Source organism: Oncorhynchus kisutch, linkage group LG12 (assembly GCF_002021735.2).
Source record: "Oncorhynchus kisutch isolate 150728-3 linkage group LG12, Okis_V2, whole genome shotgun sequence".
In the NCBI taxonomy this organism is placed as follows: Eukaryota; Metazoa; Chordata; class Actinopteri; order Salmoniformes; family Salmonidae; genus Oncorhynchus; species Oncorhynchus kisutch.
This window is the reverse complement of record NC_034185.2, coordinates 9,334,586-9,357,959: the sequence shown is the minus strand read 5'-3', so window position 1 is coordinate 9,357,959 and position 23,374 is coordinate 9,334,586. Positions and strand designations below refer to the sequence as shown.

At 45.1% G+C, this 23,374-nt stretch overlaps 2 protein-coding genes across 2 annotated transcripts; one reads left to right on the top strand and one right to left on the bottom strand.

Moving 5' to 3' along the window:
- Nucleotides 1-8,337: 8,337 nt before the first annotated feature.
- Nucleotides 8,338-10,253, top strand: LOC109882282 (muscarinic acetylcholine receptor M5-like). Its single transcript, XM_020474381.2, has one exon. It carries the CDS (start codon nucleotides 8,420-8,422, stop codon nucleotides 10,025-10,027), a length of 1,608 nt encoding a protein of 535 aa, XP_020329970.2. The 5' UTR covers nucleotides 8,338-8,419; the 3' UTR covers nucleotides 10,028-10,253.
- Nucleotides 10,254-17,744: 7,491 nt separating this feature from the next.
- Nucleotides 17,745-23,374, bottom strand: LOC109882286 (ER membrane protein complex subunit 7). The gene is made up of 5 exons (XM_020474384.2): nucleotides 22,685-23,374; nucleotides 21,973-22,092; nucleotides 20,137-20,275; nucleotides 18,973-19,053; nucleotides 17,745-18,673 (listed from the first exon to the last, which is right to left on the bottom strand). The coding sequence occupies exons 1-5, from the start codon at nucleotides 22,918-22,920 to the stop codon at nucleotides 18,518-18,520; spliced, it is 732 nt and encodes a 243-aa protein (XP_020329973.1). The 5' UTR covers nucleotides 22,921-23,374; the 3' UTR covers nucleotides 17,745-18,517.

Genomic DNA, 23,374 nt, shown 5'->3' with positions numbered 1-23,374 from the left:
GAAAGTGGGAGAAGCAGTTTTGGAAAGTGATAATTGCAGTTGACTAGACATTCTTTTTTTTTATTTAACCTTTATTTAACTAGGCAAGTCAGTTAAGAACATATTCTTATTTACAATGACGGCCTACCGGGGAACAATGGGTTAGACTGCCTTGTTCTGGGGCAGAACGACACATTTTCCCCTTGACAGCTCAAGGATTCAATCCGGCAACCTTTCAGTTACTGGGCCAACACTCTAACCACTAGGCTACCTGCCGCCCCTGACATTTGTAGATTGTCCCGTATGAAGTCATGCTTCTTGTCCTCGTGCTGCCAGATCCTTGATGATCAGTGTAAAGTAATTGTAAAGTCATAGTAGCATTCTTACATGGTTAAGGTAAGATAACAGAGGCTCACCTCTATTTTCCTTGACCCACAGCTGAGCTCACAGCCAGAGAAGAAGAAGAAGAAGCTACCTGGGTTGAGGTCAATTCCCATTTCGATTCAGGATTTGACCTAAACTGAATTGAATTGAATTCCAATTCAAGCGAGCAGTGCGTCAAGAAGCAGTGCGGTTTGGCAGGGTCCTGTTTCGGAGGACGCATGGCTCTCGACCTTCGCGGGAGTTTCAGCGATGGGACAAGACTGTAACTACCTATTGGATACCACGAAATTGGGGAGAAAAACTGGGAAAAGTTCAAAGTAAAAATGTCATCCTCAAGCTGGCATCCAGCTAAACAACATGTCCGTCTGTAGGAAGGTAACATGATAAGGTACATGCTGCCCTGCTTAGGCCCCTATATTCTCATTTTCCTCTTACATAAAAGAATACTGATGTTTTTGTTTTTTTACAAACCTGTAGGCTACTTAGTGAACATAGTGAAAAGTTGTGTGCAAGCTATGAGTGTTGGAGGAGTCTGTGACCTACCGGCCTCCAGATCGTCACGATTTGTCCTGTTCTCCCGGCATAACAAACACAAGTGGATACTCCAACACAACGCCTCGGATTTACAACAGTCAGGTTAGGATACAGCATGACCACACAGCTAAAGCTGCTACAGAGCAGGCACCAGTCGAGGAGGGGGGGGGGGCATAGAGAGCGAGAGAGAGAGAGAGAGAAAGGGAGGGGGTTGGGAGAGAGGAGGAGAGAGAGTGAGAAATACAAATGAGCAGAGAGAGAGAATGAGAAAACAAGAGTGCGAAAAGGGGGGAGGGCTCATTATGTGGACACAATTCCTGATTTCATGGATACACTAATTGCCCAGAAAAGCGTCTCCTAAACACATTTCCGCCCACGAAGAGTCCTCTGGAGAGCTGTGGACTGCTGCTCCTCTCTCTTCTCTACAGTGACTAATCTTTCAGTGTGGGCAAAACACAGAGAGAGGGGCCACCAGGCCAACACGTCACCACAGTAACCCTCAGAGAGGAGAGAGGGGCCACCAGGCCAACACGTCACCACAGTAATTCTCTAGAGAGGAGAGAGGGGCCACCAGGCCAACACGTCACCACAGTAATTCTCTAGAGAGGAGAGAGGGGCCACCAGGCCAACACGTCACCACAGTAACCCTCTGAGAGGGGAGAGGGGCCACCAGGCCAACACGTCACCACAGTAATTCTCTAGAGAGGAGAGAGGGGCCACCAGGCCAACACGTCACCACAGTAACCCTCTGAGAGGAGAGAGGGGCCACCAGGCCAACACGTCACCACAGTAACCCTCTGAGAGGAGAGAGAGGGGCCACCAGGCCAACACGTCACCACAGTAATCCTCTGAGAGGAGACAGGGGCCACCAGGCCAACACGTCACCACAGTAACCCTCTGAGAGGAGACAGGGGCCACCAGGCCAACACATCACCACAGTAACCCTCTGAGAGGAGACAGGGGCCACCAGGCCAACACGTCACCACAGTAACCCTCTGAGAGTAGAGAGGGGCCACCAGGCCAACACGTCACCACAGTAACCCTCTGAGAGTAGAGAGGGGCCACCAGGCCAACACGTCACCACAGTAACCCTCTGAGAGTAGAGAGGGGCCACCAGGCCAACACGTCACCACAGTAACCCTCTAGAGAGGAGAGAGGGGCCACCAGGCCAACACGTCACCACAGTAACCCTCTGAGAGTAGAGAGGGGCCACCAGGCCAACACGTCACCACAGTAACCCTCTGAGAGTAGAGAGGGGCCACCAGGCCAACACGTCACCACAGTAACCCTCTGAGAGTAGAGAGGGGCCACCAGGCCAACACGTCACCACAGTAACTCTCTGAGAGGAGAGAGGGGCCACCAGGGCAACACGTCACCACAGTAATTCTCTAGAGAGGAGAGAGGGGCCACCAGGCCAACACGTCACCACAGTAATTCTCTAGAGAGGAGAGAGGGGCCACCAGGCCAACACGTCACCACAGTAATTCTCTAGAGAGGAGGGGCCACCAGGCCAACACGTCACCACAGTAATTCTCTAGAGAGGAGAGAGGGGCCACCAGGCCAACACGTCACCACAGTAATTCTCTAGAGAGGAGAGAGGGGCCACCAGGCCAACACGTCACCACAGTAACCCTCTGAGAGTAGAGAGGGGCCACCAGGCCAACACGTCACCACAGTAACCCTCTGAGAGGGGAGAGGGGCCACCAGGCCAACACGTCACCACAGTACCCCTCTGAAAGGAGAGAGAGGGGCCACCAGGCCAACACGTCACCACAGTAACCCTCTGAGAGGAGAGAGAGGGGCCACCAGGCCAACACGTCACCACAGTAATTCTCTAGAGAGGAGAGAGGGGCCACCAGGCCAACACGTCACCACAGTAACCCTCTGAGAGGAGACAGGGACCACCAGGCCAACACGTCACCACAGTAACCCTCTGAGAGTAGAGAGGGGCCACCAGGCCAACACGTCACCACAGTAATTCTCTAGAGAGGAGAGAGGGGCCACTCAGTTCTTAATTTGTACATTGGGATGTGCCAGAACAAAAAGTGAGCGTGAGAGGGGGGTGACCTGGGGAGCTCTGAGATACCGGAAAATGACTTTTGTTGACTTTTTAAACATTGCCTGCATATCTTAAGGCCTAGAGTAGAGATGCATACCTTTTTTTGCAGCCTAGGGTCTGGGCCTTTTGTAAACACATTACATGCAATTCTATGTCATTTTACATGACTGGACACTTAAGCAGAATCTTTTTAAAAATATGATAGAAATGTCAGGTTACCTTGACACTGACAAACTGAGAATGTGAGATCATTAAAATCGACCTTGTATTGAATCCGTCAATAGCCTAGGTATGTGGAGGAGACACCTATTGAATCCGTCAATAGCCTAGGTGTGTGGAGGAGACACCTATTGAATCCGTCAATAGCCTTGGTGTGTGGAGAAGACACCTATTGAATCCGCCAATAGCCTTGGTGTGTGGAGAAGACACCTATTGAATCCGTCAATAGCCTTGGTGTGTGGAGAAGACACCTATTGAATCCGTCAATAGCCTTGGTGTGTGGAGAAGACACCTATTGAATCCGTCAATAGCCTTGGTGTGTGGAGGAGACACCTATTGAATCCGTCAATAGCCTTGGTGTGTGGAGAAGACACCTATTGAATCCGTCAATAGCCTTGGTGTGTGGAGAAGACACCTATTGAATCCGTCAATAGCCTTGGTGTGTGGAGGAGACACCTATTGAATCCGTCAATAGCCTTGGTGTGTGGAGAAGACACCTATTGAATCCGTCAATAGCCTTGGTGTGTGGAGGAGACACCTATTGAATCCGTCAATAGCCTTGGTGTGTGGAGAAGACACCTATTGAATCCGTCAATAGCCTTGGTGTGTGGAGAAGACACCTATTGAATCCGTCAATAGCCTTGGTGTGTGGAGAAGACACCTATTGAATCCGTCAATAGCCTTGGTGTGTGGAGAAGACACCTATTGAATCCGTCAATAGCCTTGGTGTGTGGAGAAGACACCTATTGAATCCGTCAATAGCCTTGGTGTGTGGAGGAGACACCTATTGAATCCGTCAATAGCCTTGGTGTGTGGAGAAGACACCTATTGAATCCGTCAATAGCCTTGGTGTGTGGAGAAGACACCTATTGAATCCGTCAATAGCCTTGGTGTGTGGAGGAGACACCTATTGAATCCGTCAATAGCCTTGGTGTGTGGAGAAGACACCTATTGAATCCGTCAATAGCCTTGGTGTGTGGAGGAGACACCTATTGAATCCGTCAATAGCCTTGGTGTGTGGAGAAGACACCTATTGAATCCGTCAATAGCCTTGGTGTGTGGAGAAGACACCTATTGAATCCGTCAATAGCCTTGGTGTGTGGAGAAGACACCTATTGAATCCGTCAATAGCCTTGGTGTGTGGAGAAGACACCTATTGAATCCGTCAATAGCCTTGGTGTGTGGAGAAGACACCTATTGAATCCGTCAATAGCCTTGGTGTGTGGAGAAGACACCTATTGAATCCGTCAATAGCCTTGGTGTGTGGAGAAGACACCTATTGAATCCGTCAATAGCCTTGGTGTGTGGAGAAGACACCTATTGTACAATTTGAAGAGGAAATTACAGTCCAAAAAATCTTTACAGTTTCAATGACTCACCCAGTGATGCGCAGCTCACTCACCGGCGATGGCCGATGTGCTGGTGCCAAAAGACCATCTCTTTCGTTTTCATTTGTAAAAACAATGCTGTTCGCTCAATCGGGCTATTTGGAAATTGATCAAATATTTTCGTAGCCTAAAGACAAGTATTTGTGTTTCAGCGGGAGACATTTGCTTTCCAACCTGTGCTATCTCAACGATTGTATTTGAAATATTGAAAAAGGCCTTTTTTTTTGGACTGCATTCTGTTCACTGATAGATTTCCCACGCGTTCTCGACTGTAGGCATGCCTTGTGATTGGACTACACACAATCCACAGCTAGGCTATTTAAAAAGAAGAAAAAAAATATATTGATCCTCTGTGGCTAAATTATAAGCTACTCCTGGGGTAGTATTATGAATTATTTCATTTATTTCTGAAAATAAATATAACTCTATAACTTTGGCAAATGTATTTTAATTGATCAGCGGTGCTGCATCCCCACTAAGACCCCTCCCATGGCTATGATTCTATTAGGAAATAAATGATACAGTACAACTATGGAGAGATGAGAGTTGCAGGCTCGTCACTATCAGAGCAGAGAGAGGGAAAGAGATCATAGAAAGTCAATCTCATTCTTGTTCTGTGAGAGATACAGGCACACAGCAACAGCAACTGTTCTCTAGGCTACAGTGTTGTGTAAACCATAAACCTGGGCAGGGCCCAAACCAAATAAGTTCTTAGAATAACAGGTGCTGGCAGAACATCCACGTTTTCACATTAGGCTAACCTTTTTTTTAGGGGGCAGGAGAATTACAGAGGAGGCAACTTGAATTATGAATTTACATTGCAAACAGTGGAAATGATGTTTTACGCCACGAGAGGTACTGGATCCTGGGAAATAGGTTCTGGAACGAAACAGTCCATAAAACTGAGAGGTGACGAATCCTGTTCCAGCAGGATCCATTTCAAATTAAGCACTGGGGCCACCAATCCACTTCACCACAGTAGTAACCCTCTGACACTGAGAGGGAGAGAAAGGGTCAGGGAGATAGAGGGAGAGAAAGGGTCAGGGAGAGGGGGAGAGAAAGGGTCAGGGAGACAGAGGGAGAGAGAGGGTCAGGGAGATAGAGGGGGCGAGAGAGGCATGGAGACAGAGGGAGAGAGAGGGTCAGGGAGATAGAGGGGGCGAGAGGGGCATGGAGACAGAGGGGGCGAGAGGGTCAGGGAGATAGAGGGGGCGAGAGGGGCATGGAGACAGAGGGGGAGAGAGGGTCAGGGAGATAGAGGGGGCGAGAGGGGCAGGGAGACAGAGGGGGAGAGAGGGTCAGGGAGATAGAGGGAGAGAAAGAAATTGTGTTATAAAATCACTTAATTAAGTCAACCTAACGTTCATGTCCTCCACACAGTGACCTTATCAGAGCATTGCTCCAGCCCTAGTGCCCTAAATGTTTAGTATTCTAGGTTGAGGGAGAGATGTTTTATGTTCAACCAGGCAGGCTTGAGATAAGGATCTCTTCCTAATAATAGGTCTTAGTTAACCAGCTATGAGTTAGTAAAAAAAGGTTTCAGGTTTGCTAACAGAGGTCATGATGTGTAAGTATACTTTCAACAGAGACTCTTTCACCCCAAAATAAAAGGATAAATATGTCATGTTGTGCAACTGCTGTGTGCTACTTGTGATCTCAGGGAGTTGAATTAGGCTGTTCAGGCTGTTCTACGGCAGTGAATCACTGCTTCTCTAGATAGGGACAGTATTTAGAATTGGTGAGCAATGGCCAACGGCCATCTTATATAGTATGCCTACCTCTCATTCTTCAAGCATGAGCCAATCTAGTGCTGTTACGAAGGAATATGATAGGCCTTTCCAAGGCAAAACAAGAACATGTCTAGCGAAGTGTCTGGCACATTTACTCGGTTCTGGATAGGCTACATAAAGGACAGAGAAAGACATGTCTTCTGACACTATCACAGGTTGTAAGACAAGCCTAACTGATATTATCACAGGTTGTAAGACGAGCCTAACTGATACTATCACAGGTTGTAAGACGAGCCTAACTGATACTATCACAGGTTGTAAGACGAGCCTAACTGATACTATCACAGGTTGTAAGACGAGCCTAACTGATACTATCACAGGTTGTAAGACGAGCCTAACTGATACTATCACAGGTTGTAAGACGAGCCTAACTGATACTATCACAGGTTGTAAGACGAGCCTAACTGATACTATCACAGGTTGTAAGACGAGCCTAACTGATACTATCACAGGTTGTAAGACGAGCCTAACTGATACTATCACAGGTTGTAAGACGAGCCTAACTGATACTATCACAGGTTGTAAGACGAGCCTAACTGATACTATCACAGGTTGTAAGACGAGCCTAACTGATACTATCACAGGTTGTAAGACGAGCCTAACTGATACTATCACAGGTTGTAAGACGAGCCTAACTGATACTATCACAGGTTGTAAGACGAGCCTAACTGATACTATCACAGGTTGTAAGACGAGCCTAACTGATACTATCACAGGTTGTAAGACGAGCCTAACTGATACTATCACAGGTTGTAAGACGAGCCTAACTGATACTATCACAGGTTGTAAGACGAGCCTAACTGATACTATCACAGGTTGATAGGCGGGACTGACAACACTGTTCATCAAATCTCAAGCTTGTAATACAAGCAAGCATATTCTGAATGACCTTCTCAGTCAGGACAGAGCTGAATCTGTTGTCATGACCACACTGGTTAGGTCATTCAAAAGGAAAACGTCATGCATTCCTTACCGACATTAGACCCCCCCCCCCCCCCCCCCTACAAAATTCAGGCAAAAATGTCAAATTTATTTAAAGTAAGATACTATGCCAAAAACTTGACATATTGGTCTTCAGATTGATAGTTGATTTTTGCAGATGCATCATGGTTTTGTAACTCAATTTGCAATAGACATCTTTAAAACTACACTGGACAAAAATATAAACGCAACATGTAACAATTTCAAAGATTTGACTGTCTTTTTTGGAATTCTCTCAAGCTTCCAGTTGGCTGTCTACAACTTTTTCCATATGTGAAAATGATGTTGAATGAGGGCAATTGATATTGATGAAATGTGTAAAAAAAAAATCTACAAAAAACTAAATATGTTTACATCCTTGCGGAGGTGAGAAGTGTCCCACACTGGTCATTCCGCATGCGCTGTGCATAGCAACACCAACAACATTGCACACATGACTTCCAATGACGCGTGTTTCACTTGAAAACGTGATCGATAACTAGACAAATTTAGTTCAAAGACCTTCCGGAGATGTTCAACATGTTAGCTAGCTAGCTAATAAACTAATTATCGATATCGCAACAACAACAGCTATTTGAGTGTGATACGTTTTGCCAGCTCCTCACCCTTCCAAATGTGGCAGGTGACCCGCCGCACACCTCGGCCTTGATAATGGTCCCTTTTGCCCCTTCCGTTCCATATTGTCCGTCTTCTCCGGACCCTGTGTTCGCCACTCGAGGTCCCGCTGTCACCCCCACCTCGGGTCATTGTTTCCGCCTGACAATGATTCATCATTGACTCCAAAATTACAAGATATGAAAAACATGAATGACAAATTGTTTAAATAATTATAAACCAAATAGAAAACTTCAGTGATGAACATTTATCAAACAACAAATTACATATGATTTTTTTATTTTTTTATTTAAATTTTAAGTCAAAAAGCCTAAACTGATTTTTGAAAGATACACCAATATATAGATAGTGTGTCTTATCCTTGTTTTTTCGTTTCTTTCAGGGGAGCCAATGGTAAATAATAATGGAGCCACAGAGAGACATTTCCCTATCTATCGCTTCACTGTAACATAAAGAGCCAACCACTCAAAATGGACGTCAAGGACCTCCAGATCCAAAACTCCACGTTCGAAAGCAACACATCAGACATTCAGCCCGTCCCACACAACCTATGGGAGGTCATCACCATAGGAACCGTATCAGCCATCGTCAGCCTGATAACAGTCGTAGGCAATGTTCTGGTGATGCTGTCGTTCAAGGTCAACAGTCAACTAAAGACAGTCAACAACTACTACCTTCTCAGCTTAGCCTTCGCTGACCTCATAATAGGAGTTCTGTCCATGAACTTATACACCTCATACATCCTAATGGGCTATTGGTCCTTAGGGAACCTAGCCTGTGACCTCTGGTTAGCCATGGATTACGTGGCCAGTAATGCCTCCGTTATGAACTTGTTAGTCATCAGTTTCGACAGGTACTTCTCCATCACAAGGCCGTTGACCTATAGGGCCAAGAGGACGCCGAAGAGGGCGGCTATTATGATTGGTCTAGCGTGGCTAGTGTCGTTTGTCCTCTGGGCGCCGCCTATCCTGTGCTGGCAGTACATTGTCGGAGGTCGGACGGTCCCGGCAGACCAGTGCCAGATCCAGTTCTTCTCCGAGCCGGTGATCACGTTCGGCACCGCCATCGCTGCGTTCTACATCCCTGTCTCCATCATGACCTTCCTCTACTGTAAGATCTACAAGGAGACAGAGAAACGCACCAAGGACCTGGCTGAGCTGCAGGGCCTCACCACATCTGGTCACCCAGAGACTGTTAATAAACCCCAGAAAACAGTTCTGTTACAGTCCTGTTTCAGCTCCAGCAACGACAGGAGGGACAGAAGGAACCAGGCCTCGTGGTCCTCGTCCAATCAGAGTAACGTCACCAAGACCACGACCCGGTCGGACGAGTTGGCCTGGGCCCGGGCCGACCAGGTCATATCCTTCAACAGCTACACCTCATCTGACGAGGAGACTCATCATCCTGTTTCCGCTGCAACTTCCCAGGGGTCGTCCAAAGGTCAAGGTCAGACTGAAAACGGACAGGCGCCCGCTGGTTATGGTGAAGATGAAGAAAGCGAGTACTTTCCGACCCCACCTCCGAAAAAACCCAACAAGAAGGGAATCTCCTACAAGTTCAAACCGGTCTCGAAGGATACCAGCAGCCCTCAGAATGACAAAAACCCCAACACAGACCCTAAAACAGACCCTCCATGTCTCTCTGAGTCTGACCAGACAGGAGGACAGAACCACCACCAGAACTCCTCTCCATCATCCTCAACCACCACCAAGCCCATGGATCCTGTCCTAAAGAGCCAGATCACCAAGAGGAAGAGGATGGTCCTCATCAAGGAGAAGAAAGCTGCCCAGACCCTCAGTGCCATCCTCCTGGCCTTCATCCTAACATGGACTCCGTACAACATCATGGTGCTCATCTCCACCTTCTGTTCTGACTGTATCCCTGTGTCTCTCTGGCACCTGGGCTACTGGCTCTGTTATGTCAACAGCACCATCAACCCCATGTGTTACGCGTTGTGTAATAAGACTTTTCAGAAGACCTTTAAGATGCTGTTGATGTGTCAGTGGAGGAAGAAGAGAGGGGAGGATAAGCTGTACTGGTGCGGACAGAACCCGGCCATCAACAGCAAGATGACATGATGTGGTGTGGAATAGAGAATATATATATATTTGGGCATTCAACAGCAGACCCCTTTTTTTTTTATCCAAAACTCCTCCCTGTACAGTAAGCAGATATGTTCAGCATATATGGCCCATGTGGGTTTTAAACCCACACCTGGTGTTGCTCGTGCCAAGCACTAATCAACGGAGCACAATTGCCCCAACGTTATGAACTGTAAAACTGGCGTAGTGTTTGAGCAGTGTCTGGTGAATGCATCTGTGCTTTTATCAAATTATAAAAAGTTGCACATTAAATGGAGGCTTTCGAACCTCATAATTTGTCATGTACCCCAGGGTTTCCCAAACTTGGCCCTGGGCCCCCCAGAAAAAAAGTATTTAGTCAGCCACCAATTGTGCAAGTTCTCCCACTTAAAAAGATGAGAGAGGCCTGTAATTTTCATCATAGGTACACTTCAACTATGACAGACAAAATGAGAAAAAAAATCCAGAAAATCACATTGTAGGATTTTTAAGGAATTTATTTGCAAATTATGGTGGAAAATAAGTATTTGGTCACCTACAAACAAGTAAGATTTCTGGCTCTCACAGACCTGTAACTTCTTCTTTAAGAGGCTCCTCTGTCCTCCACTCGTTACCTGTATTAATGGCACCTGTTTCAACTTGTTATCAGTGTAAAAGACACCTGTCCACAACCTCAAACAGTCACACTCCAAACTCCACTATGGCCAAGACCAAAGAGCTGTCAAATGACACCAGAAACAAAATTGTAGACCTGCACCAGGCTGGGAAGACTGAATCTGCAATAGGTAAGCAGCTTGGTTTGAAGAAATCAACTGTGGGAGCAATTATTAGGAAATGGAAGACATACAAGACCACTGACCACTGATAATCTCCCCCACTACGCGGATTATTTAAATCATCACAGCTACTCTGTGATTCTCATGTAATGTACATATTGAAAATATGACACACATTTCAACAAGTATGTTTCTGTACAGTATAAAAAAACAGCCTTTTCCTCTGTTTTTGTAAAGGTTTTACTAGCAGTTGTATGTAACGTACTTTGCCTTGTGCATTTCTAGTAGTCAAATGTTATAATCGTTATTCATATCATTTTAGTCGTGTTCTTTCAGTTTAAGTAGGTTGATCTTGCATCCAAGGGCTAATATTATACAATGTTTAACAGGTGGTTATGCTGGTCTGCAGTTTCAATGTAATGGAAATGAGAAGCCTTTATGGAGATTGTACACGCCCACTCATCACAAAAACACACACATTACCATCATTTCTCTTTACCTCTGTAAGCAGAGGCAGAGGTGAATCAGAGAGATACACCGTACGTACATGTAAACCACAGGAGGTTGGTGGTTACGTTAATTGGGGAGGACGGGCTCGTGGTAATGGCCGGAGTGGAATCAGTGGAATGGTATCCAATACATCAAACACATGGTTTCCATGGTTTCTTAGGTGTTTGATTCCATTGGCTCCATTCCAGCCATTATTATGAGCCGTTCTCCTCTCATCAGCTTCCACTAATGTAAACACATCCCAACCCAAAATAACATCCTCCAATAAATATTACATTTCATATAGTCATTGCCCCTACTGTAAAATGTGGTCACTGGAAAACAGCATATCTCACCCCTCACCTGCAGTACCTGAAGTACCTCTGAGGTGGAGTTGGTTTTTGAAGCTGTATACTATTGCAACACACGTCCTTTCTACTGTAAAAAATGTTTCCTCTGTAAAGTTCTGTGCCTTGTGTTGCGACCTGAGGACATGATGACGCTGACATATCTTGTGAATGGATCTATGTTTATCTTGCTCTCTACTGTATAGTGTGCTGCTTGTGTCCCCTTTTTGATCTGATCAGTGACATAATACCAATTGAAAAATATCAGTAGAGATTCTCTGAAGGCTCTTTGGTTAAACACAATGCTTTGTTTACAACGTGCTGAAAGTATTATCACAAAAACAGACCTTGAATGGAAGACCTTGAATCTAAGGACATGGTTCTACATCTAAGGACATGGTTCTACATCTAAGGACATGGTTCTACATCTAAGGACATGATTCTACATCTAAGGACATGATTCTACATCTAAGGACATGATTCTACATCTAAGGACATGGTTCTACATCTAAGGACATGGTTCTACATCTAAGGACATGATTCTACATCTAAGGACATGGTTCTACATCTAAGGACATGGTTCTACATCTAAGGACATGGTTCTACATCTAAGGACATGGTTCTACATCTAAGGACATGGTTCTACATCTAAGGACATGGTTCTACATCTAAGGACATGATTCTATATCTAAGGACATGGTTCTACATCTGACATGGTTCTACATCTAAGGACATGGTTCTACATCTAAGGACATAGTTCTACATCTAAGGACATGGTTCTACATCTAAGGACATGGTTCTACATCTAAGGACATGGTTCCCAGCATGGGGGGGAGCCAAGGACACTGACACCCTTCAAAACCGTTCCAAAATTTAAACATGGGACCAGTCTGCTATTATTACACAGACTGTAATTATTATTAATTATGATGTATTATTATTCAATAGAGCATTAATGATGGAATATTTAACTCTGCATATTTAACAGGAGGGTTTGCAGAGGACAAAGGGACACCACCTACCTAGGAGACAGTGATCTGAGGTGACTCATGTGGTTCATTGGTCCCTGGGCTACAGGTGACTCGTGGTTCATTGGTCCCTGGGCTACAGATGACTCGTTGTTCATTGGTCCCTGGGCTACAGGTGACTCGTGGTTCATTGGTCCCTGGGCAACAAGTGACTCGTGTGGTTCATTGGTCCCTGGGCTACAGGTGACTCGTGTGGTTCATTGGTCCCTGGGCTACAGGTGACTTGTGTGGTTCATTGGTCCCTGGGCTACAGGTGACTTGTGGTTCATTGGTCCCTGGGCTACAGGTGACTCGTGGTTCAGTGGTCCCTAGGCTACAGGTGACTCGTGGTTCATTTGTCCCTGGGCTACAGATGAGTTGTGGTTCATTGGTCCCTGGGCTACAGGTGACTCGTGGTTCATTGGTCCCTGGGCTACAGGTGACTTGTGGTTCATTGGTCCCTGGGCTACAGGTGACTCGTGGTTCATTGGTCCCTAGGCTACAGGTGACTCGTGGTTCATTTGTCCCTGGGCTACAGATGAGTTGTGGTTCATTGGTCCCTGGGCTACAGGTGACTCGTGGTTCATTGGTCCTTGGGCACAGGTGACTCGTGGTTCATTGGTCCCTGGGCTACAGGTGACTCGTGGTTCATTGGTCCCTGGGTTACAGGTGACTCGTGGGTCATTGGTCCCTGGGCTACAGGTGAATCGTGGTTCATTGGTCCCTGGGTTACAGGTGACTCGTGGGTCATTGGTCCCTGGGCTACAGGTGAATCGTTGTTCATTGGTCCCTGGGTTACAGGTGACTCGTGGGTCATTGGTCCCTGGGCTACAGGTGAATCGTGGTTCATTGGTCCCTGGGTTACACGTGACTCGTGGGTCATTGGTCCCTGGGCTACAGCTGAATCGTGGTTCATTGGTCCCTGGGCTACAGGTGACTCGTGTGGTTCATTGGTCCCTGGGCTCCAAGTGACTCGTGGTTCATTGGTCCCTGGGCTCCAAGTGACTCGTGGTTCATTGGTCCCTGGGCTACAGGTGACTCGTGGTTCAATGGTCCCTGGGCGACAGGTGACCCGTGGTTCATTGGTCCCTGGGCTACAGGTGACTTGTGTGGTTCATTGGTCCCTGGGCTACAGGTGACTCGTGGGTCATTGGTCCCTGGGTTACAGGTGACTCATGGGTCATTGGTCCCTGGGCTACAGGTGACTCGTGGTTCATTGGTCCCTGGGCTACAGGTGACTCGTGGGTCATTGGTCCCTGGGCTACAGGTGACTCGTGGTTCATTGGTCCCTGGGCTACAGGTGACTCGTGGGTCATTGGTCCCTGGGCTACAGGTGACTCGTGGGTCATTGGTCCCTGGGCTCCAAGTGACTCGTGGTTCATTGGTCCCTGGGCTACAGGTGACTCGTGGTTCAATGGTCCCTGGGCGACAGGTGACCCGTGGTTCATTGGTCCCTGGGCTACAGGTGACTTGTGTGGTTCATTGGTCCCTGGGCTACAGGTGACTCGTGGGTCATTGGTCCCTGGGCTACAGGTGACTCGTGGTTCATTGGTCCCTGGGCTACAGGTGACTCGTGGGTCATTGGTCCCTGGGCTACAGGTGACTCGTGGGTCATTGGTCCCTGGGCTACAGGTGACTCGTGGGTCATTGGTCCCTGGGCTACAGGTGACTCGTGGGTCATTGGTCCCTGGGCTACAGTCGCTAACACATCACGACTGTTCTGTTTCTGGATCACAACAACATGATCTCTCCTGTGAATGACAGGATTCATGTCATACCCTGTCTATGTACCAGGAGATTTACAGAGAACAAAGAGACACCTCAGCAATCTGACTGACTAGTGACACCCACCTAGAGGACAGGGATCTGACTGAGTGACTAGTGACACCCACCTAGAGGACAGGGATTTGACTGAGTGACTAGTGACACCAACCTAGAGGACAGGGATCTGACTGAGTGACTAGTGACACCCACCTAGAGGACAGGGATTTGACTGACTGACTAGTGACACCCACCTAGAGGACAGGGATCTGAGTGACTAGTGACACCCACCTAGAGGACATGGATCTGAGTGACTAGTGACACCCACCTAGAGGACAGGGATCTGAGTGACTAGTGACACCCACCTAGAGGACAGGGATCTGACTGACTAGTGACACCCACCTAGAGGACAGGGATCTGAGTGACTAGTGACACCCACCTAGAGGACATGGATCTGAGTGACTAGTGACACCCACCTAGAGGACAGGGATCTGAGTGACTAGTGACACCCACCTAGAGGACAGGGATCTGACTGACTAGTGACACCCACCTAGAGGACAGGGATCTGAGTGACTAGTGACACTCACCTAGAGGACAGGGATCTGAGTGACTAGTGACACCCACCTAGAGGACAGGGATCTGACTGACTAGTGACACCCACCTAGAGGACAGGGATCTGACTGAGTGACTAGTGACACCCACCTAGAGGACAGGGATCTGACTGACCAGTGACACCCACCTAGAGGACAGGGATTTGACTGACTGACTAGTGACACCCACCTAGAGGACAGGGATCTGACTGACTAGTGACACCCACCTAGAAGACAGGGATCTGACTGAGTGACTAGTGACACCCACCTAGAGGACAGGGATCTGAGTGACTAGTGACACCCACCTAGAGGACAGGGATCTGACTGAGTGACTAGTGACACCCACCTAGAGGACAGGGATCTGACTGACCAGTGACACCCACCTAGAGGACAGGGATCTGACTGAGTGACTAGTGACACCCACCTAGAGGACAGGGATCTGACTGACTAGTGACACCCACCTAGAGGACAGGGATCTGACTGAGTGACTAGTGACACCCACCTAGAGGACAGGGATCTGACTGACTAGTGACACCCACCTAGAAGACAGGGATCTGACTGAGTGACTAGTGACACCCACCTAGAGGACAGGGATCTGACTGACTAGTGACACCCACCTAGAGGACAGGGATTTGACTGACTGACTAGTGACACCCACCTAGAGGACAGGGATCTAGACAGAGAATAGTGGACCATTGCAGATGTTACCCAAGCTGTTTCAGAACAGAGCAGGTGGCTGCCCCTTTGCTAAAGCAGTGCATTACATATGGATCCCTTTTGGGGACATTCTCTCCCATGTTAGATCGGTCTATAAATAGACATCCAACTGAACAGTTGCTCCCACAGCAACCCTGAGTGTAGTTGATCATCAAGTGGTTTTTATTGAGGACATATATCATGGATAATATGTTTTAATATGTATATTCACACTTTGCCTCTGCTTGCCTTCGTTTAAAACAAAAAAAGAAAACAGCTGTCCAAGCCGGGGAGAGGTTGTCGGGAGACGTAGCTAGTGGATGACAATGTCATCTCAATTCATTCACACTTTACAAACTGTACAGGTGATACACTGTTAAAAAAAAAAAAAAGAAACCCCAGGGAACACATTATGATGAATGTAAAATACAACACAAACCAAGGTATGATAACTAAGAAATTCACTCAGAAATCAAAGCAATTAAAAGGTGATCAGCAGTAAGAAATATGGTTCACACTCCCTCTAGCCCACAAACAGCAATCCAATCATTTATACATGGTGAGATCAGTGTTCACCTCGGGAGCATTGGAAAATAACCTACACTGTGGCTAGTTAAACCACTTTCATGTGGGTTAACCATTAAACTGACTGGTTGATACATTTTTATCCATGTTTATTAATCAGTGATGTTCCACATCCCTAGAAAAACCGCCAGACATTCCAGTAAGGTAGTTCTAGAACATGACAGTGAAAGAGAGGGAACACAGCATAGCGAATGTGGGCCGTGCGCAGTAGATCAACTGCTGTGTGTAGGGGAACAATGGTGATTCAACACGTAGAGTCAGGAAATGGAAAATGACGACAGATGTTCTATGGTCAGAGGCGACAGGACAGCCGCCCGCTGAGCACTGCCAACGTTTATGGTGTTCCCTTCCCAAAGATTGACAGAAATATGGCTGAGATGCAAAGAAAATTAATGGAGAGGGGGTACAAAAATGGTCAGATTAATACTGTCACTGAGAAAATTCTAAACAACCCGAGACGATCTTTTTCAAGGAGTCTCACAAAAATAAGCATTCTATCTACTCACTATTCAAAGTCCTCTGAACAAATTAAGGGAATCGTTCACAATCATTGGCACATCCTAAAATCCGATGACAGTATAGGTAATGTGTTTTCGGACCTTCCCCTGGTCATATTTTCGCGGGGCAGAAATCTCAGAGATCAATTGGTAAACTCTGATTTACCACCCCAAGGTATCCCTGCACAATGTCTATTTGCGCCCCTACTGGATGGAAACTACAAGTGTAATGGCTGTGCTCAATGCAATGGCACTTATGTAGATCTTTCAAAACACCCACAAACAGGGAAACAGATCCCAATTAAAAGGTGTTATCATTATTTACCTTATAAACTTGTCCTTGTGGTACAAATGTGGGTGGAACAAAGTGCGAATTAAAAGTACAAATCTCGGCGCATTGTAGCACCAGTAGGTGCAAAAACAGGACTTATGCAGTTGCGGCCCACGAGTTGCGGCCCACGTTTTGGAACCAAACCACTCGATTTCACCCCAACGTTGTAACGGCACCGACCATGTCACCATCCCTAGGAGGGGGGTGACCTTGACAATTTGTTAAAATGAGAGGCTGCCTGGATCTTTTAATTTAAATACCCATGCTCCCTTCGATCTCAATGTAGACTTTGATCAGAAGCCATTCTTGTGATCATTGCGTTTCATTGTAAATGTTTTGTAGGCTTATGGAGACAAATTGTATCTATGATCAGATGCTATCCATTCAGGTTTTTGGTATGTTCTTTTTTTATTATTATCTGAGAATGAACCAATGATATCAGGCCACACCCAGCCATGACTACAAACACCTGTGTGTGTGTGTCCTTTGACACTATATAAACTTGTCACCCCACAGTGTGTCATTATACCCTGATGAAGACAGCTTGTCTGTCAAAACATTGGACATTAGGTTGAATTATTTAATGTTCCCTCCTCAAGGAATACACGATCCACAGAACACAACTGATCACGAGACCGTTTCATCATTTACATTTTATTTCACCTTGGTATTTAAATAAGTATTTTTTCATTCTTGATCATTAAAATTATATCCATTTTACAGTCCATTCACAGTTGTATTACTTAGACCCCTCATATTCAACTCTGGACCTCAAAGCCAGTTCCACTACTTTAAAATAATAATAATAATAATTCTTCTCTAATCAGGGACTGATTTAGACCTGGGACACCAGGTGGGTGCAATGAATTATCAGATAGGACCGCAGGCTACGGACCTCGTAGGGTCAGATTTGAGTACCCTGACCTGGTCCCTAACAAAAAAATAAAAATAAAACCTCTGAATATGAATGCATTCTCTCATTCAAGTAGTAGAATTAGAACTAACATTCATGTATGATGCCTCAGTAAAGTAGTACACACACCCAAGGGTTGTTAGAGACAGTTATCCCATTTAGCCAAGGAGACAAGGGTTAAACAACAAGGAGTATATGAAGGAACCAAGCAGGCATAACAAAGTCACTCACAGGTACAATGCAAAACATCAAATGAAGAGTAAAATGGGTTTCAACAGCGCAGTGCAAAAATTAATATATATTTTTTTAACCTCAAGCCTTCTCATATCCTCAGTCATTCCACTTACAATCAGACTTGTATTTCAGACCACAATGAAAGACCCCTCTCAAAAAACTGTACAAATGAAAAAGCTCTTTAAAAAATGCTATTATTTCCGTGGTATGACTAGTTAAGAGTGGTTCCTCAGGCCCGGGGGTACATGTAATGTTCTGGCACTACCTCCTCTTGACTGCTGGGCGGCCACTAGCCTTGCTGCCACCTACAGCCTTGTTGCTGGAGCTCTTGGACCCGGAGAACAGCTTGGTCATGAACTCAGACACGTCAGGTAGCTCAGGGTTGGGGTTCAGCATGTTCATTGACTGCTCCATTTCCTGGGAAGGTAGAGTGAATAAACACACAAGATTAGTTAGTATAACACTGGTGTGACCTAGCCTGGTCTCAGATCTGTTTCTGCTATGGCATGACAATGAGAGTTGGCAAGACAACACAAACACATTATGTAGGTGCTTCACATTGGTGGTGGATGAGGTGAGTTCCCTTACTATGAAATATACATTTAGATTATGAGCAAGTTTATCTAAATGTATCAACACTGAATGTACTGGATGGCAGACAATTCACAACAGGTGAGTAGAGATGTGTCAGAGTACAGGTGTCCGTCCTGGTTTACCTTTCTCATCTCAGGGTCGTTGGTGTTGACAACCTTAGGGAGCAGGACGATAATGAGCAGAGGAAGGACCATCATCAGGACCTGGGGAATCAGACACGCATTAAATCAAATATTTGTCACACGCTTCGTAAACAACAGGTGTAGACTAACAGTGAACGGCTTACTTACGGGTCCTTTCCCAACAATGCAGAGTAAATAAATACACACACACAAGTTTGGGATCACTTAGAAATGTCCCTGTTTTTGAAAATAAAGCACATTTTTTGTCCATTAAAATAACATCAAATTGATGAGAAATACAGTCTAGACATTGTTAATGTTGTAAATGACGATTGTAGCTGGAAACGGCAGATTTTTAATGGAATATCTACACAGGTGTACAAAGGCCCATTATCAGCAACCATCACTCCTGTGTTCCAATGGCACATTGTGTTAGCTAATCCAAGTTTATCATTTTAAAAGGCTAATTGATCATTAGAAAACCCTTTTGCAATTATGTTAGCACAGCTGAAAACCGTTTGTACTGATTAAAGAAACAATAAAAACTGGCCTTCTTTAGACTAGTTGAGTATCTATAGGCTTTTCTTTTAAAAACAAGTGACCCCAAACATTTGAACGGCCGTGTATATCACACACAGTACCACTCATTCCAGGGGTTTTCCTTTATTTTTTACTAATTTCTACATTGTAGGATAATAGTGAAGACAAAGCTATGAAATAACACAAATGGGATGACATAGTAAACAAACAAAGTGTTAAACAAATCTAAATAGATATTATATTTGAGATTCTTCAAACCCTTTGCCTTGACGACAGTCAAATGCTAAACAGCAGAGGGCATCACATATTATTTTTCTGATATTGGCTAGACCTTTTATTCTATTACTCACTAGTACAAACACCATGCGAAAAAAGGCACTAGTTAAATGACACCTGTTAGGGAGGCATGTGTGTTGAAGGACCGGTATGATACCTTTGCATGGGACAGTAAAGCAATTACAATACAGTAATACTACACTATTACCACAGTAGGACTCTCCTCCAATCACAAAGCTGCTCACATTTACTTAGAATCTGATGACACAGCATGGCCCTCTTTCAGAATATGTGCCAAGGGACACAGTAAACACTATTCTATGCATCATTCACATCTGATCATCTCACCATGGGATTCATGAGGAAGTCAGTCCACCCCCAGGTCTCTCTCTTCATGAAGTAGGTGTGTGGCCCAGAGGACCTCAGCTGGAGCGGGTACGGCTGCCGGATCACCTCAGACGTCTTGATGAAGTTCACCAGACGGGCCCTGTGAAGTCAACCACCGCTTAGAGATCAAGTCGTCTCCTTCCCTACCACGTATACACCTTTATTTAACTAGGCAAGTCAGTTAAGAACACATTCTTAGTTTCAATGACGGCCTTGGAACAGTGGGTTAACTGCCTCGTTCAGGGGCAGAACGACATGTTTTTACCTTGTCAGCTCGAGGGATTCAATTTTGCAACCTTACAGTTAACTTCTCCAACACTAACCACCTGCCTCTCATTGCACTCCACGGGGAGACTGCCTGTTGCGCGAATGCAGTAAGCCAAGGTAAGTTGCTAGCTAGCATTAAACTTATCTTATAAAAAAACAATCAATCATAATCACTAGTTAACTTCACATGGTTGATGATATGACTAGTTTATCTAGCATGTCCTGCGTTGCATATAATCGATGCGGTGCGTGTCGTTGCTCCAACGTGAACCTAACCATAAACATCAATGCCTTTCTTAAAATCAATACACAGAAGTATATATTTTTAAACCTGCATATTTAGCTAAAAGAAATCCAGGTTAGCAGGCAATATTAACCAGGTGAAATTGTCACTTCCCTTGCGTTCATTGCACGCAGAGTCAGTGTATATGCAACAGTTTGGGCCGCCTAATTTTCCAGAATTTTACGTAATTATGACAAAACATTGAAGGTTGTGCAATGTAACAGAAATATTTAGACTTATGGATGCCACCCGTTAAGATAATACAGAACGGTTCCTTATTTCACTGAAAGAATAAACGTCTTGTTTTCAAATGATAGTTTCCGGATTCGACCATATTAATGACCTAAGGCTCGTATTTATGTGTGTTGTTATAACTAAGTCTATGATTTGAGCGATGGTAGGCAGCAGCAGCTCGTAAGCATTCATTCAAACAGCACTTTCGTGCGTTTGCCAGCAGCTGTTTATGACTTCAAGTCTATCAACTCACGAGATTAGGCTCGTGTAACCGATGTGAAATAGCTAGCTAGTTAGCGGGGTGCGCGCAAATAGCGTTTCAAACGTCACTCGCTTTGAGACTTGGAGTGGTTGTTCCCCTTGCTCTGCAAGGGCCGCGGCTTTTGTGGAGTGATGGGTAACGCTGCTTCGAGGGTGGCAGTTGTCGTTGTGTTCCTGGTTCGAGCCCAGGTAGGAGCGAGGAGAGGGACGGAAGCTATACTGTTACACTGGCAATACTAAAGTTCCTATAGGAACATGCAATAGTCAAAGGTTAATGAAATACAAATGGTATAGAGAGAAATATTCCTATAATAACTACAACCTAAAACTTCTTACCTGGGAATATTGAAGACTCATGTTAAAAGGAACCACCAGCTTTCATATGTTCTCATGTTCTGAGCAAGGAACTTAAACGTTAGCTTTTTTACATGGCACATATTGCACTTTAACTGTCTTCTCCAACACTTTAAACAAAATTGAACATGTTTCATTATTTATTTGAGGCTAAATTGATTTTATTCATGTATTATATTAAGTTAAAATAAGTGTTCATTGTTGTAATTGTCATTATTACAAATAAATAAACGGCCGATTAATTGGTATTGGCTTTTTTTTGGTCCTCCAATAATCGGCATCTGCGTCGAAGAATCATAATCGGTCGACCTCTAATGAATATATGCTGATACGGTACGAAAATGCGGTTTTGTTCATCTCCCTCAACGACTCTCACACCCTGAACAAAACAACTATACCTCATTTTTCCTTTAGATGTGATGTCTACACGGACTGCTTCAAATTTGTATCCAGGTGAGATTACTTCCACAACGTAAGATCCCGAGGGAACATCATTGACGACAAAGCTGCCATCAGTTCTGCAGAGAGACAGAGAGGATTGAGAAATTCTAAGTTGCAGGTTAGAGATTTACTAAGGAATCAATTAACATTATACAGTAACAGCCATGTTCAGTTTGAACTAGCATTATAACAGGTGTTGGAGTCCTTGGCAAATTGGGCCCTTGGCCAGAGTGGGAACTAACAAAGTGTGTGTGTGCTAATTAACTAGCAAACAATATTTACTTAAACCCCTTGACACCGCACTGTGGAACTTGAAATTTACCACATGAAAAAGTTGGACACTCAGCATAGTCTCAATTAGTTATTCTTCATTTCAATTATCAGGCATTTGATAAACCAGACTGCAAATAGACTGAGATGATGACACCGCTAACGTCGTTGCTAGCTGTCAACTACAAACTAGCGATGGGACAAGACTAACTACCAATTGGATATCACGAAATTGTGGTAAAAAAGTACCACAAAAAAAAACTAATCTAGAAACATCGAGGCTGGTTGCTAGTAGTGACCACAACACAGGGCCCCGGCTAGTGTTAGCCCTTAACTTGCACAACAATCCGACAGCTGTAACTATTAGTTGTTTTTCTTCGTTCAAGCCTCAAGTCTTACCTCATAAAGCCTATATACTCTTCACCCTCTACCGTGACTCGGGCTGATGAAATCCAGTCTTGTGTTTTCACTCCAGGAACGATTGCCCGACCCTCGAGTTTAAAACGATCCCCGTTTGGTTGAACAGATCCACTCGTCGCGATAGGCCCCGATTCTATATCGCTGAAACAGCACGCGAAAACAAACATAGCCTGTAGAAAAATACATAATTCTGATAGTCTACCATGCAGCAACATGTTTACGTTCAGTATTTCAACAAGGATACGTTTTCTATAACTATAATAGAGTAGCTGAAATCATGTAGCCGACAAAGCAGGTGTAAGTTTAGCATCAGCTGTCTCCGTCGGGATATATTGACGTCACGTTGCTACATAAAAAAATAAAAAAGTTACCGAAACCCGGAAATACGCTACTTCCTTGTTTAAACAGAGATCTGTCGATAGTCAAAACATCTATGATAATGGCCATTTACGTGCTAGTTTGTTTTTTTCCCTCGAGATCAAAGACATTAACCAGGTTTCCATCCAATTTTTATGCGAGTAAAGCCATATAAAGAAAAATCACTAAAGGTGTGATGGAAACAGGAAGTGGAAATGCCGACAATTTGTTAGTTCGATCTTTTTGATTGGTAAAATTAATGATGCGATAAATGGCAGTGAAAACGCTTCCATGCCCAAATATTCATATAAT

What these genes read in the sequence shown, in the direction of transcription:
- LOC109882282 (XM_020474381.2), top strand. Translation starts at nt 8,420, where the DNA reads ATGGACGTCAAGGACCTCCAGATCCAAAACTCCACGTTCGAAAGCAAC.
- LOC109882286 (XM_020474384.2), bottom strand. Translation starts at nt 22,920, where the DNA reads ATGTTGCTGCATGGTAGACTATCAGAATTATGTATTTTTCTACAGGCT. An exon ending in ACATCTAAAGGAAAAATGAG is followed by an intron (nt 20,276 to 21,972) that starts GTATAGTTGTTT and finishes TTGACTTCACAG; the next exon opens with GGCCCGTCTGGTGAACTTCA. An exon ending in ACTTCCTCATGAATCCCATG is followed by an intron (nt 19,054 to 20,136) that starts GTGAGATGATCA and finishes CTGATTCCCCAG; the next exon opens with GTCCTGATGATGGTCCTTCC.